Here is a 16,364-nt window from a genome sequence, read left to right as displayed (position 1 = left end):
GCAACCAGGATACACTGCAACCAGGACACACTGCAACCAGGACACACTGCAACTGAAATACAATGCAACCAGGACACACTGCAACCAAAACACACTGCAACCAAAACACACTGCAACCAAAAAACACTGCAACCGAAATACAATGCAACCAGGACACACTGCAACTGAAATACAATGCAACCAGGACACACTGCAACCAAAACACACTGCAACCAAAACACACTGCAACCAAAAAACACTGCAACCGAAATACAATACAACCAGGACACACTGCAACCAGGATACACTGCAACCAGGACACACTGCAACCAGGACACACTGCAACTGAAACACACTGCAACCAGGACACACTGCAACCAGGACACACTGCAACCAGGACACATTGCAACCAGGACACACTGCAACCAATAAGCTGACATTCAGAACACAGGGATTATTTACATGACATTTAGGAACACCGTTCATCACCCAGGAGCAGAACCACTCGTCGTAGGAGGGACTTCTCTTCTAACTTAGTGTTCTTTTGTGTCTTTGAGGATGATAATCAATGTCCCATGATGCACCTTGTCTCTGCACTTCTTGGATTTGACATCAAATCATTTGAATTCCCTCGTGTTGACCTCTGAAAAGAGAAACATAGGAAGTAATTCGCCGGTTGTGATTAGAGGAACGGGATTAGAGCATTTCTACCCAGCGGCCGGGTTACAGGGATTTAAATCTCATTATAAACGGTTTCCTCTCGTCTGAATGACCGACTCGAGTTTTACCGGCAGAATGGAGAAAAGTCGCCCCGGCGTTTTCTTTTCTTCGCCACGACGCGGCGACTTCAGTGCTTCGGTGGCGCGGTAAAGCTCACGTCATCAGCGTGTTCACGGCTTTACATCATCGCGGCTCACACGGATGTCGCTGCACATCCCATAATCACACCGTCAAAGTGTATATTTGAAGTTCTCATATAATTACCGTCGCATTGAAAATGCGGAAGGTAATGTTTTGATCGCCGTGTATTTATTTATTTATTTGTATGCGTGTTATTCGCATAAGTTTATTATCAGGAAACACTCCATAAACTTTCATTGTTATGCAGATGACACTCAACTATATTTATCGATAAAACCAGAGGAGAGCAACCAACTCTGTAAAATTCAAGCATGTCTTAAAGACATAAAAACATGGATGACCTGCAACTTCTTGATGTTAAACTCAGACAAAACCGAAGTAATTTTAATCGGCCCTGAGCACCTCAGAGATCAATTATCTGGTGATGTGGATTCTGTAGACGGCATTGCCCTGGCATCCAACACCACTGTAAAGAATCTTGGCGTTATCTTTGATCGGGACTTGTCCTTTAACTCCACGTAAAGCAAATCTCAAGGACTGCATTCTTTCATCTCGTAATATTTCAAAATCAGGCACATCTTGTCTCAAAAGATGCAGAAAAATTGGTTCACGCGTTTAGTTACTTGAGACTGGATTACTGCAACTCCTTATTAGCAGGCTGCTCTAATAAATCTCTTAGGTCCCTCAGTTGATCCAGAATGCTGCAGCTCGTGTTCTCACTAAAACTAAGAAAGAGATCACATCACTCCTGCACTAGCTGCTCTGCACTGGCTCCCAGTAAAATCAAGAATCACTTTTAAAATTCTTCTCTTAACCTACAAAGCCTTGATTGGTGATGCTCCATCATATCTTAAGGAGCTTGTCGTACCATATTGCCCCACTAGAGAGCTCGCTCACTAAATGCGGGACTACTTGTAGTTCCTAGAGTCTTAAAAAGTAGAATGGGAGCCAGAGCCTTTGGTTATCAAGCTCCTCTTTTATGGAACCAGCTTCCAATTTCAGTCCGGAGGCAGACACAGTCACCTCGTTTAGAGTAGACTTAAGACCTTCCTCTTTGACAGAGCTTATAGTTAGGGCTGAATCAGGTTTGCCCTGGTCCAGCCCTTGATATGCTGCTATAGGCTTATAGCTGCGGGGACGTTTTAGGATGCACTGAGTACCTATCTCCTCTTTTTCTCTCCTTAAGGATGAATTTTCATCTCTCAATCACCGTTACTAACTCTGCTTTCTCCCGGAAGTCCTTTTGACTTTACGTCTCATGGGGTCATCGGACCCTATGAGGGCACAGCATAAATCTATCTGCCTGATGGATCGTCTGGGTCGTGGAATTCCTGCTCATGACTACGCCACTGTCCTGTTGAGACTCCGCCCTCCTCCTCCCCACCGCCATCTGCCTGATGGATCGTGGAGGTCTCCATCGTGGAATATGCCTACTATGAACTATTCATACACTCTGTCATATTCATTGAATGTATTTTAACTCTAAATCTGTCCTTCTGTACACATTACATCTATTGCATCTGTCCATCCTAGGAGAGGATCCTCCTGTTGCTCTCCTCCAGGTTTCTTCCTTTTTTCCCCTGAAGGGTTATTTGGGAGTTTTTCCTGGTCCGATGTGAGGTTTTGGGGCAGGGATGTCTATGTGTACAGATTGTAAAGCACTCCGAGACAAATTTGTAATTTGTGAAATTGGGCTATACAAATAAACTGAATTGAATTGAATTGAATAAGTCAAAAAGTATTAAACCGAATCGCATGAAATTTGGTCGGATGATTGGTTATTATCCCGGGACCATTTGATTAGATTTTGGGATAGATCGGGTCAAAGGTCAAGGTCAAGGTCATGAAAAGGTCAACATCTTCTTTCTACCGCAGTACGTCAATTTGTATCCAATTGGCATGCAACTAATGCTAAAATGTTCATAATTCGATGCCCGATCTTGTGATATGCGAAGGTATGCGCTCTACCGAGTGCCCGTTCTAGTTACTTGATTAATTTGTAAATTTTTAAGTAATCTTCCTATTACACAACTTTGCTAATATCGCTGTATAACATATATAACTGCTGTTATTATTAAGCAATTGCCATAATGTCCAAGCATACCTTGTTTTACATCAATTTGTGAAGATATAGACGCATGTACTTCATCATAGTAAACATTAGAACAATGTACTCGTTCAATTAAATGTAATTAAATGTATTCATGAAGTGATTTTGGTCATTCAGTTGCCAGCAGTGTAGACAATACATATTTAGTACGTCCCAATGACTATTATATAACATACAGTATGCCAACAAATACCAGGATGTCCTCCATTTTGCAGCTCGCGTTCCTGCTCAGTAGATATATGAGTGTCAAAGGTCAAGATGTGAAGATGAAGCCCCAAGTGAATGCATCCTCATCAGGGCAGGCGTTTGAATTGTGTGACTACGAACTTTCATTTTCAACCGACAAGAAGACATCAAGACATCAAGAGATTGCGGCTATCCTGAAAGATGTGAGTATTGATAACAGTTACATTAAAAAGTTTGAACTGTAATAAGCTAAAACGTTTTTGATTTTCACGATATGTGGTGCAGGTCTGTCATCGCGACAGTGTCCTAGCAAACCTGTCCAGGATTCTTAGCTCCTGAAAGATGTGGTAGACTTATTGATACACATGTGAATGGTTTAAAAGCTAAAACGTTTTCCCATCTTATTTTATTATTTCCTGACTCAGCTTACTAGCAAACCTGTCGTCATCATTGTTTGGTTATTGTCAACGATGCTAACGCTAACGCTAATGCTAACGCTGCTAACGCTGATGCTGCTAACTTAACGTTACAGTATGTAAATCTGTCTTGTATCTCTTCTAACTTTGTAACATTAGACCTGAGTAAGTTTTGCATGTCACATTCATTCATGCATTCATAATTAGGCTAAATGTATTGCAAGATAGTGACATGCATCATGACATGCGACTATTACAGTATGAAAAGAAATCAGAACATTCAGGGATTCTTCAAAGAAAGAAATCCAAAACAACAGAGCAGGACAGAGCAGCGTCAGTCTGAGGATGAGGGGATGTACAGCAGGGCCTCGCTGTACACATGTATAAAATCCTGATAGTTCAGATTTCTCTTAAGCACTTATTTGATTGCCTTGATAATATCAATGACATTGTGGTTAATTGCCAGACATTGAAACTAAAGTTGACACTAACTAGTGTAGAAGTGCAATAGTCATTATTTCATTTTCATCTGGGCCTTACAAAAGGCTGATTTTATTATCATTCTGATGATTTGTAGACAGGATACTGGTGATGAAGGCCCTTCATCTTCACTTGCACATCAGGGTATGTAATGTATGCATCTTTATAAAACTATCTGCTATGACTTGAGATGTTTCACTTTTGCTATACTTATAGTGGCTTATACTGAGATTCAGGGCAAAGCCCTATTTGTAACAATAAAGCTAAAATACTAATTTGACATACAAATAATTGATACAACTGTTAAAATCCTATATTATCAGCCACTCTCTGACAATGACACTGACACTGAGAACCATCCAGCAGTACCTGCAGGCCATGCAGTGACACGTGGGCCCACCTGGACCTCATGGTATGCCTTAATATTTCTTATGAAATATATTGTACTTAATTCAATTCTTTCATCTGTACTAATGCCCCAATGAGCACTTCTGTCCCAACAAGTACATGACACTGATCCAATTCTCATGCTTTTGTCACTTTCAGATATTTCACAGTCAAGAGCAGCAGGTCCCTCTCAGGTTTAAGGGTTTTTCCAAGAACCCTCCAAGGTGAGAAGGAGGCGTTCAATCTGTGGTTTAACCACATACTCACAAAGCAAAGATTCACGCATGCAGACACTTCTCCCTGCGCGTCAGAATCTGTTTTCTCCTCAGAATCAGGCTTTTCAAAAAGCAAAAGATGCTGGCTTTAAGTTGCATGAAATCTGAGTCTCACATTAATGCCATGTTTGCTTGGAATGAGCACAAGATTCTTCTATCTTAGATATGATTAACAGAGTACAAAAGAAAGTTGAAGAGAATACATTAAAACAGTTGCAGATGTACTGCTTTTGACAACACAGAGGTCACCGTGAATCGGAAGAATATGACAACAAAGGAATTTCTTAGGAATTCTAGAAATGATCGCTAAACACAATCCTATGGTAGCCCAAAAATGAAGGGACAAGCATGATGCAAAATACAAACAATACCATACAGAATGAAATTCTGCAGGTGCGTGATGAGTGAAGGTATTCTCTGTCATTGCTGATGAAACCAAAGATCTGAAAAAGAAGGAGCAGCTGTCATTAGTAGTTAGGTATTACTAGGGCTGTGCATAGCTTTCTTGATTTCAACATGCCCAACATCTAGATGGCTCATGATCATCCAGTGTTTAGAAAGATATGGCCTTCAGTACAAAGAAAATCTTGTTGGACAAGGTTATGGGGGCCTCAGTGATGGCAAACACACAGGTGTAGCCAGAATTAAGACAGAGGCTAAATTTATGTCCACTGTAATGCGCACTGTCTGAACCTGGTCTTAGTTGACACTGTGAAGTCAGTTCAGAGGCTGATTGCTTCTTCTCACTGCTTGAGAAGCTCTATGTATGTCAGGATCTTATGTGCACCAGAAATGGCTGGATGTTCAAAAGGAGATGTATGGGGCCAGCCTAGGAGTTACAAAACTTAGTGACACAAGATGGGCATGTAGAGCATTGTCTTGCAGGAACTTCATGGATAGGTTACCAGCTGTGTTGTGTCTTCAAAATATAGAAGAAAAATCCACTGATTTTGACCTTCACCCTCAGTTGATTTAGCTATGGCAGTAGACATGGTGGAGTCACTTCACGATACATTTTGTGATCAACTGTGGCATGACATAGTAGAGACAGCCAAACAGTGTAATATAGCTGTTGAGAATAGGAAGAAGGGTCTTATGTGACATGTACTATAGGCCGGAAGAGAACATTCAGACCCATCCTTGACTCCATGATTGGTGAATTGGAAGAAGGTTCTAAACCTTTTATAATGAAGGGTTTCTAAAAAGCAGTACATTCCTTCAAGACAACAAGTATTTGGCTTGGGTGAAATGAGATCTTACTCATGAGCTTCGAGACTGTGTTTCCAAGAGGTGTTTCATGAGCTCTTCAGGCTGTGCAAAATAGCTGTAGCCCTTCCAGTCAGCAGTGCTGAGGAGCTTTTCTGCTCTAAAGCTAATTCTAAGCCATTTACATTGCACAAGAACAGGAGAATTCAACTGTTTTAAATGTATCTGGGCTGTTTTTTGGCACTTTACTTTATACTGTGACAGTTTTAATTGTATTTATTTTATTGGCACTTTACTTTACAATATTACTTTATTTTAAGTTTGTGAGAATGTGCATTTTTACAAGTTGTTAAACATTTGTATGGTGTCACTCTGTTGAGATTGGTTTAAACTTTAAACACAGGAATGGACACTATAAAGTAATTAAAGTAGATATGGATAGTAGAGACAAAACATGCCACCCCTACATAAGTCAGTTCCCCACCCCAGTCAAAAAGGTCTGGACACGCCACTGCATCAGGGCAGCTGCAGCATGTACAGGTGCACAGGAACACGGTGCCAGGAACCATGTAGTATAAGAATAAGAATATATAATATATAATATATAAGAATATACCGGCCTCAGTGTACAGAAGTAGGAAACGCCTCTAGAACTAAAAAATAGTGTAGAGTTTACGTAAATGTCTGGCAGTAAAGTTCAGGTCATGTGACTCGTAGTTAATTAGGTAAAACATGCGAAACCTCCACATTAAGGTTCTTTAAGCTCGATACGTGTTCAACCTGGAGGATAACAGCGTGCACATTAACCTCAAGTAAGGGTTCTTTAAAGAACCATCACCTACTGAAGAACCATTCTTTCACTTGAGACACCATCATAGGTTCTTTGAAGACCTCTTTATGGAAATGGTTCTTTAAAGAACCCTGGTTTGAAAGGTTGTTTGGTGCCTTAGAGAACTATTTGTTGAAGGTTCTTTAAGACACCTTTATAGGTTCTTTAAATAAGTATTTAAGGAAATGATTCTTTAAAGAACCCTGGTTAAAAAGGTTCTTTGTGGAACCAGAAATGGTGCCTTAAAGAACCATGTTTTAAGGTTCTTTAAGACACCTTTATAGGTTCTTTAAATAACTATTTAAGGAAATGGTTCTTTAAAGAATCCTGGTTTCAAAGGTTCTTTGAGGAATAGGGATGAGAATTGATAAGATTTTAACGATTCCGATGCATTATCGATTCCTGCTTATCGATTCGATTCCTTATCGATTCTCTTATCGATTCTTATTGGGCAAGGGGTGAAAAAAAGAGCACAAACGGGTTTATTTACATAAATTTTCTTTTATATAATTTTCTATAATGCTGCTGTTTTGAAAGGTTCTTTGTGGAACCAGAAATGGTTCTTCTCTGACATCCCTCTGAAGAACCATTTTCGGTTCCAGATGTCTCCTCCATGTTTCTGTGAGTGCTCTCCAGTTGTATATAACTTTATTTTAATACAATATTCAAAACCCCCCCGGGCTTTGACTTTTCCTAAAGTTGTGTTACGTAACACTTCTTAAGGTCGGAATGAACCCCCGATGGAGAATGACGTCATTTTGAAGATATTCCCGATATTGTGTCTGATCTATAGACAAGTAATAAGCTCACACCTGTGATCTCACACAGGGGCCTAATCTATACTTTTCTCAAAACTGTAAGTTAAGGAAGTTTATTGTCAGGAAATGAAGTTGGCGATCAGTCAGTACAGCAGTAACAGGTAAAAACATGTCTAAAAACATTCAGACGGGACATTTCAAATTTAAAACCAGACATTTAATAAATAAACTAGAACGGGCACTCAGTAGAGCGCATACCTTCGCATATCACAAGATTGGGCATTGGATTATGAACATTTTGGCATTAGTTGCATGCCAATTGGATACAAATGGAAAAATAATAGTAATTTTTTTTTACAATACGGTAAAAATAAGATGTTGACCTTTTCATGACCTTGACCTTGACCTTTGACCCGACCGATCCCAAAATCTAATCAAATGGTCCCCGGATAATAACCAATCATCCCAACAAATTTCATGCGATTCAAAGAAGATGTTGACCTTTTCATGACCTTGACTTTGACCTTTGACCCGATCGATCCCAAAATGTAATCAAATGGTCCCCGGATAATAACCAATCATCCCACCAAATTTCATGCGATTCAGTTTAATACTTTTTGACTTATGCAAATAACACGCATGCATACAAATACACAGCGATCAAAACATTACCTTCCGCATTTTCAATGCGAAGGTAATAATAATAAATAAAATAAAATACAGGCATCGATGGCTTAAAAGTGAACAAGTGTCATGTAAATGAGTATTTTGGTCCAAAATGGTGTGAAAACCGTCCTTCAGTGACAGCTGATTGTCCTCATGTGTTTTTTGTGGCCTCTCTTCGGCCGGTGAAAGTTGCACCTTTATGATTATTTTAGGTATTTGGTAACCAAGGCGACCGTGACACATTTCCAGCCAGAATAACCGAAACACGTCTTGTATGCGGACATTTTGTAAGAAAAAAGGATGGAGAACCACGAGTTTGTGCAACTGTTACATCATAAAAATATACAACTGCCACCTACTCCTTCATCCTCCAACAGGGAGTGAGAGATATTACAGTATAAACGGCCATCTGTCCCAGTACAACAGAGATGCACCTGAACCCAACACGCAACCAGTCCGGAGGCCCCGGGAGGTTTCTCCTACCTCCTAGGAAGGAAGCTGACTCACACGGTGTTGTGCGGCTGGCTGTCGGTCCTCAGGGGAGCTCGTCTCCTTCCTCGCTACCTCTAGGACGTATCGGCTGTGATGACTGTGACTCCCACACAAGCCAACAAACAAAAGACACGAGAGCTCGTCACCAGAAAACTAGCTCGTGGTTATTTTTGGGATTCTGTCGTGCTCGAAGTCTCGAGGGAGTAGAGTCACACTCGGAGAGGGGGTTCATCATTTTGTGTGGAATGAGAAATCACGTGCCATGTAAACGTGTGTATGCGGGACATAGCGTAGCTTAGCTTAGCATAGCTACCACATCTCTCCACACATTACATGTTAGCTTCATTTTTAATTAAAATAAAGTATATTCTAGCGCTGCGATTGGTTCAAACTGACCCCATATGATGTTTTTGAGAACATGTCGTGATGTAACGGCCCTTTAATTGACTCCGTGACACGAGAGAAACCCCCAATAGTTTGGTGTGTATTCATGTGTGTTGGTGCCAGCGTCATGTTGGTTATGCAAACTCATAGTTTAATCACACATAACATGACAGCACAGAGCATCCAGAGAGAAGGATCAGTTCATACGGATCATCCCACCTTTAATAATAAGCTTCTAGTCGTCTTATAGTTCACAGGAACTCAACCCACCGGCATGCACTTACTTTGTTGTTTTACTGTTTCCTTTGTCGATCTATATGTTTGAGAGCTCGTTGTCTGCTGCTCTAATGTTCACGTGTACATCAAGTATGCGGCGGCTTCGTCACGTTCACAAAGTGTCCTGCATCCAGCCTCGTAGGCACTGCTGGAAAATGCAAAGAATATTATTTATGTATACATATATATATATATACGTATACATATATATATATGTATAAATATATATATTTTAAATATATATATAAATATATATATGTATACATATATATATATATATGTATAAATATAAATATATATTTTTTTATATATATATTTATATATATAAATATATATATGTATACATATATATTTTTTTAAATATATATATATATATATATATATGTATATGTATATATATGTATATATCTCTATATATATTTATATATATTTGTATATTTATATAAATATATATATATATATTTTAAGTAAGTTATTTCCGTGCAATACATTAATTAGTTGATTGGTTCGTCCGATTATATTGATTAGAGATTAATTGTTCAATTAATTTACCGAGCAATAATTTGCTAAAATCTGAGTTTTATATTGTTTTTGGACTAAAATATGAATCGGACGACATCATCTCCGACTCTGTGAAATTCTGATGTTGTTGTTGTTGTTGTTTATTGACACTTTGGACAAAACAACATTTTGGATGGATTGAAAACTCAGACTGGCTGTCTGCTGCGGCCGTGAAACACATGTCCACGTCCGGTCCCACGTTCCAGTCATACCAGCATCGTGTGTCATTCTCTGGCTGTTCCTCCACACATCCTCCCTCAGCCGGAATGTAAATGAAGCCATCTGTTCCATCTTTCACCCCCGAGTTTTAATTTAAACGGAGGACATTCATAACTTTTTTCTCTTTAAAAAAAACCCCCAGATGCTGTCCCCCCGTGATTATGAGCACTTGCGCGCGGCCGGTATTAGTTATCTATATATCTATATATCTATATATCGTGTAGCGTATTCACGGTCACACCCGGAGCAAAGAATGTCGTAATAAATGTTCTGCCGAGCTGAAACATCGCTCTCGCGGCGTGGGCGGGACGGGCTTGGACTCGGCCTCCGGGACCACGGGGCGAGCGTGATGGGCCCAGATGTTTCCAAGAGAAAAAGAAACGAATGCTAATTATCTCTGGTGCACATCTCCAGGCGTTGCACACGGAAACGCGAGTTATAAGCACTAAATGTCCTCAGACACGTCTCTCGCAGGCGTAGAATGACTCGCAAAGCGTTCCTCTCGTTTCTTCTATCGTCTAATTCATTTTTCACAAACTAAAAATCCTTGTGTGTGAAATCCTTTGTGTAGTTTTTGAGGTCGTCTGTTTGGGGGTGGGGGGGGGGTCCTCCTCTGTTGCGCTCCTTGAGGGTTCTTCCATTTTTCTTCCCCCTAAAAGGGTTTTCTTCTATTTCTTGGGAGTTTCTCCTGATCCGATGTGAGGTCAAAGGTCAGGGATGACTGTAAAGCCCTCTGAGACACATATGGGTGGATACAAATAAACTGAATTGAGTTGGGGGGAGATCGGTCGCCTCGTAACCACGAGGTTGCCGGTTCCATCTCCCGCTATCCCCGTCAGTTGCATGTTGAAGTGTCCTTGAGCAAGGCACTGAACCCCCGGTTGCTCCCCGGGCGCTTCACTGCTCCACGATAACTAAAGGTGAGTTAAAGGCAGAGAATAGAAGTTCACATCAGGAACACAGCATTCAATATTAGAAGTATTTGCAAAGTGATCATTTCTTCCTTCCTTCATTCCTTCCTTCCTTTCTTCCTTTATTTCTTCCTTCTTCATTTCTTTTTTTCATCATTTCTTCCTTCCTTTCTTTCTTTCTTTCTTTTTTTGTTTCTCATTTTGTTTCTTCCTTCATTCTTTCATTCCTTTCTTTCTTTCCTTCTTCATTACTTTTTTTCTTAATTTCTTCCTTCCTTTCTTCCTTCCTTTCGTTTTTCTTCCTTCCTTCATTCATTTCTCCTTCCTTCCTTCATTCCTTCCTTCCTTTCGTTCTTTTTTCTTCATTTCTTCCTTTTTTCTTCCTTCCTTCCTTCCTTTCTTTCTTTCTTTCTTACCACGGCACAAACTATGTGAAATCATGTAGCTCTACTTTTTCGGCTGTAGCTCATGGGGGTTTGAACCCCGCTCCGCCCGTTAGTTGCGTGTTGAAGTGCCCTTGAGCAAGACCCTGAACCCTTCACTGCAGCCGCTCTGCTCCTCAGTCCAATGCAGAGCAGCAACACGAGGATCAACACAAGTCGACATTTCTTTCTCTTTGCGAGTCTTTTTGAGTCCAGAGGACGATGTGAACCGGGAACCCTCTGATGATATTCATCTCATTTCCTTGAAATGGAATATAACTGTGTTTGCTGTGGAGCGGGTGGAGAGCTGACGGAGCTGTTCACCCTCCACCGGGCTTCCACTGGCTTATCTGTTCATGTGCTTATGATACATCACTTTAAGCATGGGCAGGAAGATCTGGGGGGGGGGGGGGGGGGGTAAGCTGTTGTATTGAGACGCAACCCCCCCCCCCCCAGAGAGACCACAGCTCTTTGTTCCCACTGCGGAGTTACGGCTCTTTTAACTGGGAGGTCCACGGCGCCTGTGGTCCAGGTGATTTGTCTCTGAGTGAGCTTCATCTGGGCTGACAGCATGTTTCTGGGCCACCGATGCGAAACCGGGTCATGAATCAGGCACCGCGCGGCACACCTCACAGTCGTGGTAATAGTGCTTATGGATCCTATTTTCTTTTCTTTTTTAATTCCACTGCATTTTACATTTTTTAAATGAGTTTCCTGTTCCACTTCCTGATGAGGAAAAATGGAGGCTATTTGTACAACGCCGTATGCATATTCAAATTCCACCTGTGTGTGGTTCTGTGTGTGGTTCTGTGTGTGGTTCTGTCCTCACCTCTCCTGTTCCACTGGGACCATATGTGCATTTTGGTTTTTTAAACCTGCTCTTTAAAGTCCAGCTTATCCAAGGTGAGAGCCGGCTGACCTCATTTCGGGCGTTAGCAGCAGAAGCTGATATGAATGAAGAGATTAAGTTTATTACATTATTACAGAAACATGAAGTTACGTCTATTTGGGAACATTTCTGTGAATTTCTTTTCATAGGCATCTCAAGCTCTGAGTAACAAAGATAAACCAGGAAAAGTATCTGTGATTGTATTAAGGAAGTAACATAACATGTATGATAACACAGAATTCACATCTTTTAAAACTGATGTGAACATTTTCCTTTCCAAAAATATTAAATGTTGTATTTTTTTTTACTCAATAATTGTATGGGTTTTACATATAGATTATGCATTTTAGTTAAAACACACATTGAAAATATATAGTAAATGTACTGTATATATTTTACTTTCTATTTTCTACTTATGTCTCTCTTTTCTTTATTTGTATTTAAAAACTTTTTACAATTATTTTCTATTTTTTTAAGTGCTTCTTTTTGTCATTTACAATGTTTTATTGTGTTCTTTTTTGTTCGGTGAAATTTTACAAAATGTAAAAAATAAATAAAAATGGACTTATTTTTTTTAGGAATATCAAAATATTAATGAAAAATTCAAACCATCTCATACAAGTGTATCTGTTTAAGTCAAAAATATAAAGTCAAAAATATGTTGCATATACAGGACTGTCTCAGAAAATTAGAATATTGTGATAAAGTTCTTTATTTTCTGTAATGCAATTAAAAAATTATTAAATATTAAAAGAATAAAAGGCTTGCAATATTTCAGTTGATTTGTAATGAATCCAGAATGCATGACATTTTTGTTTTTTTAATTGCATTACAGAAAATAAAGAACTTTATCACAATATTCTAATTTTCTGAGACAGTCCTGTATATATAATATAGATATATGTATATATATATATATATTTATATATGTATATATATATGTGTGTATATGTATATATATATGTATGTATATATATATATGTATATATATATCTATATATATATATGTGTATATGTATATATATGTATATATGTATATATATGTGTATATGTATATATGTGTATATATTTATATATGTATATATATATATGTGTATATGTATATATATATATATATATATATATATGTAGACATCCTGGGCTTTCCAGTGATACCACGTGGGTCAGGGTGGGAAGATGACAATTTCCCCTTTCTTTTGACACAAGATGGCGTCTGTATCAGCCGGCACATTTTAGGGAAGAGCCCAAATTCAAGACAACTATTGCTTAATTATTGTCTTTTTTTTTAATGATATTCATTTATTATGAATAGGTAGGGAATAGAATAAGAAGTTGGAATACACTATTTTCCCTCAGTTCCCCAGAAGGCGCGTATACAATATAGTATATTTACCACATGTAGTGACGATTGAGACACATTTGCAGGCAATATAATATAATTCCTGCAAAAAATCTATTGCTTTGTTAATGGCTTTGTTTTGGTATTTTCCCAACCACAGATTAATAACTCTTCCCATTGCCTTTCAAGATTTTATTGATTTGTTTATCCTTCAAACTAACAAACGTTCTGACATCTTTAGTGGAGGCCATAACCTGACAATACTCACTCTACTCTACATGTATATGTCTTAATCTCATCAGGTGTAATAACTCACAACTCACACTTCTTCCTGTAAATTAAGCTCAAGGTGAACATTTTCCAAGTTAATGATTTCAACAAAAATCACAGGATTTTTCTCCTCAGTGTGTTTTATTCCGCACTGTGTGGCGCCCCTTTGTGAGTGTCAATGTCAACGGGGTCAAGTGGGAGCCGCTGATTGTTGAGTGTGGAGAGGGCTCTTGAGTGATTGGTCACTTACTCCCGATAAACAAACCTTTAAGGCGACCCGGCGAACGGACTTCTTCGTGACATTTGAAGGCGCACGGTGAGCTCTCCGTGCCCCGCACTCGATGTTCTATCTCCCGTGTTTTACGCCGTTTGCTCGAGCGTTCGCAAATCCCGCCGCGCTCATCCGTACAACGTTAGATGTGAGAGAGACGGAATGAAAGAGGAGAGGAAAAGAAAGCAGCACTGCTTGCTGGCGTGGACTTGTGACTCGGTGGCTCTGACTCGGTCTGACAGTCGTCGGGCCTCATGCTGCCTCCACAGAAAAAAGCGTTGCGAATAATTGTGGCTTTCCGCTTCGTTTGCGCCTTAAAGGGGGCGGGGCTTAGAGGGGCGGGGCTTATCTCTGTGGTTTTACCCCGTGAAAACTGTTATCATGTCCTTCATACCATGAAGAATTAACCACTGGTTCTGCTTTATACTTGTTGAGGCTGATCTGTAGCCAATCAGATGTTGTCCCGCCTTAGAGGGGGCGGGGCTTATCTCTGTGACTTCCCTCCATGGAAAAAAGTTAACTTTTCCGCCACGGAAGAACTCACCACTAGTTCTGCTTTATACTTATTTAGGACATCCCACAAATGTCTGAACATCTAACGCCCTCGTGTTTGGGTTCATAACATTAATATAAATATATATATTTATACATGACATCACCCGTAGGCTCACACAGCTCGGTGACTTTCACCTCTACGTCTGAATAACTGTCTCTTCCAGCTCCACTAGAGCAGCAGTTAGATTCACCAACGGAGGAGCAGCTCAACGCCGATTGGCTCTCGCAACTCTGCGTCGGGCGAATTTTTCGGCAAAGTTTAAATATTTCAACTTGAAGCGAATGAGGAGAATTTTTCGTGCCACGCAATTCGCGGAAAACGCGCCGCCCGGAGAAAAATTAGCGTCTAACGCAACCACATCGTGTCTGTTGACTTTACTTATGGGATCTACAACGCAGCTTGAGCCTGACCCTGAACGGACTGCTAACCTTGAACCTTTTCCTTTTTCCTCCTGTCGATGATTTAACGTTTGCTTTCTTTTCTCCTTCTACCCTTTTTTCCCCTCCTCTCCAGCCGGGTTCGTGAAGTCGCCGATGTCCGAGACCAAGCTCACGGGGGACACCTTCGAGCTGTACTGCGACGTGGTCGGCAACCCCATGCCGGACATCCAGTGGTGGTACGCCGAGATCAACCGAGCCGACTCCTTCAAGCTGCTGTGGGACGGAGCCCGCAAGCGCCGGGTGTCCATCAACACGGCGTACGGCGCCAACCGCGTCAGCGTGCTCGGCATCACGCGCCTCACGCTCGAGGACTCCGGGACCTACGAGTGCCGGGCCAGCAACGACCCCAAGCGCAACGACCTGCGGCAAAACCCCGCCACCACCTGGATCCGCGCCCAGGCCACCATCTTGGTGCTGCAGAGTGAGTGGCCCGTTGTCCTGTCGTACCTGTAGATGATGAACACACGCCTGATTCCATGTGTAGCGGACCCCCCGGCGGACAATAGTGAAGCGTACGGATGTTTCCAGAATTTCCTTTATTCACGCTCAACCATGTTGACGAACATAGATTTAAGAATTTCTCTTTTTTTCATTTAACTTCCAGAAATCACGGTAAAATTTTCATGAGAAAATGTTGTGATTAATGTCCACATGTATATGTGGACATTAATCACAACATGTTCTCTTTCTTAAAGGGAACATGCAGCTAAAATCTAGCATTAGCATCTTAATATGATACATTTTTACACGTTAATAAAAAAATGAAGTCCCTAAACATGTAGTCAAAGCCCAAATAAAACAGAAATGAGCTCTTAAGAGTGTAAACATTAACTAGATGATGTTCATATATACATGTGGATATTAATCACAACATTTTCTCTTTCTTAAAGGGCACATACAGCTAAAATCTAGCATTAGGATCTTATTAAAATCTATTTTTACACTTTAATTAACAAATAAAGTCACTAAACATAAAGTCAAAGCCCAAATAAAAGCCCAAAGTACCGTGTTCCCGTTCCAGCTCGGTGCTTAGACGTTCATGGAGTAAGAAAAATACTCATGAACACCTTTTCCTTCAGTTCACCTAGCTAACGTACTTTTTTGCGAAGTCATGTTACGAGATTTACATCGACTTCCGATCTCGCCGGAAGAGCTTCAAAATAAAAGGACCTAAAACATAC

The 16,364-nt window shown here is 40.3% G+C and overlaps 1 protein-coding gene across 1 annotated transcript in view; it reads left to right on the top strand.

The window, feature by feature from the left end:
* The window catches only part of nptnb (neuroplastin b), a 46,770-nt gene that overhangs the window by 6,083 nt on the left and 24,323 nt on the right, over positions 1–16,364 (top strand). The window contains exon 2 of the mRNA XM_056411991.1: positions 15,257–15,604. Within this exon, the coding sequence (XP_056267966.1) occupies positions 15,257–15,604 (348 nt within the window). The remainder of the gene's footprint in view (positions 1–15,256; positions 15,605–16,364) is intronic.

The sequence above is a fragment of the Pseudoliparis swirei genome, chromosome 4, assembly GCF_029220125.1.
Source record: "Pseudoliparis swirei isolate HS2019 ecotype Mariana Trench chromosome 4, NWPU_hadal_v1, whole genome shotgun sequence".
Lineage (NCBI taxonomy): Eukaryota > Metazoa > Chordata > Actinopteri > Perciformes > Liparidae > Pseudoliparis > Pseudoliparis swirei.
This window is presented reverse-complemented; position numbering and strand designations above follow the sequence as displayed.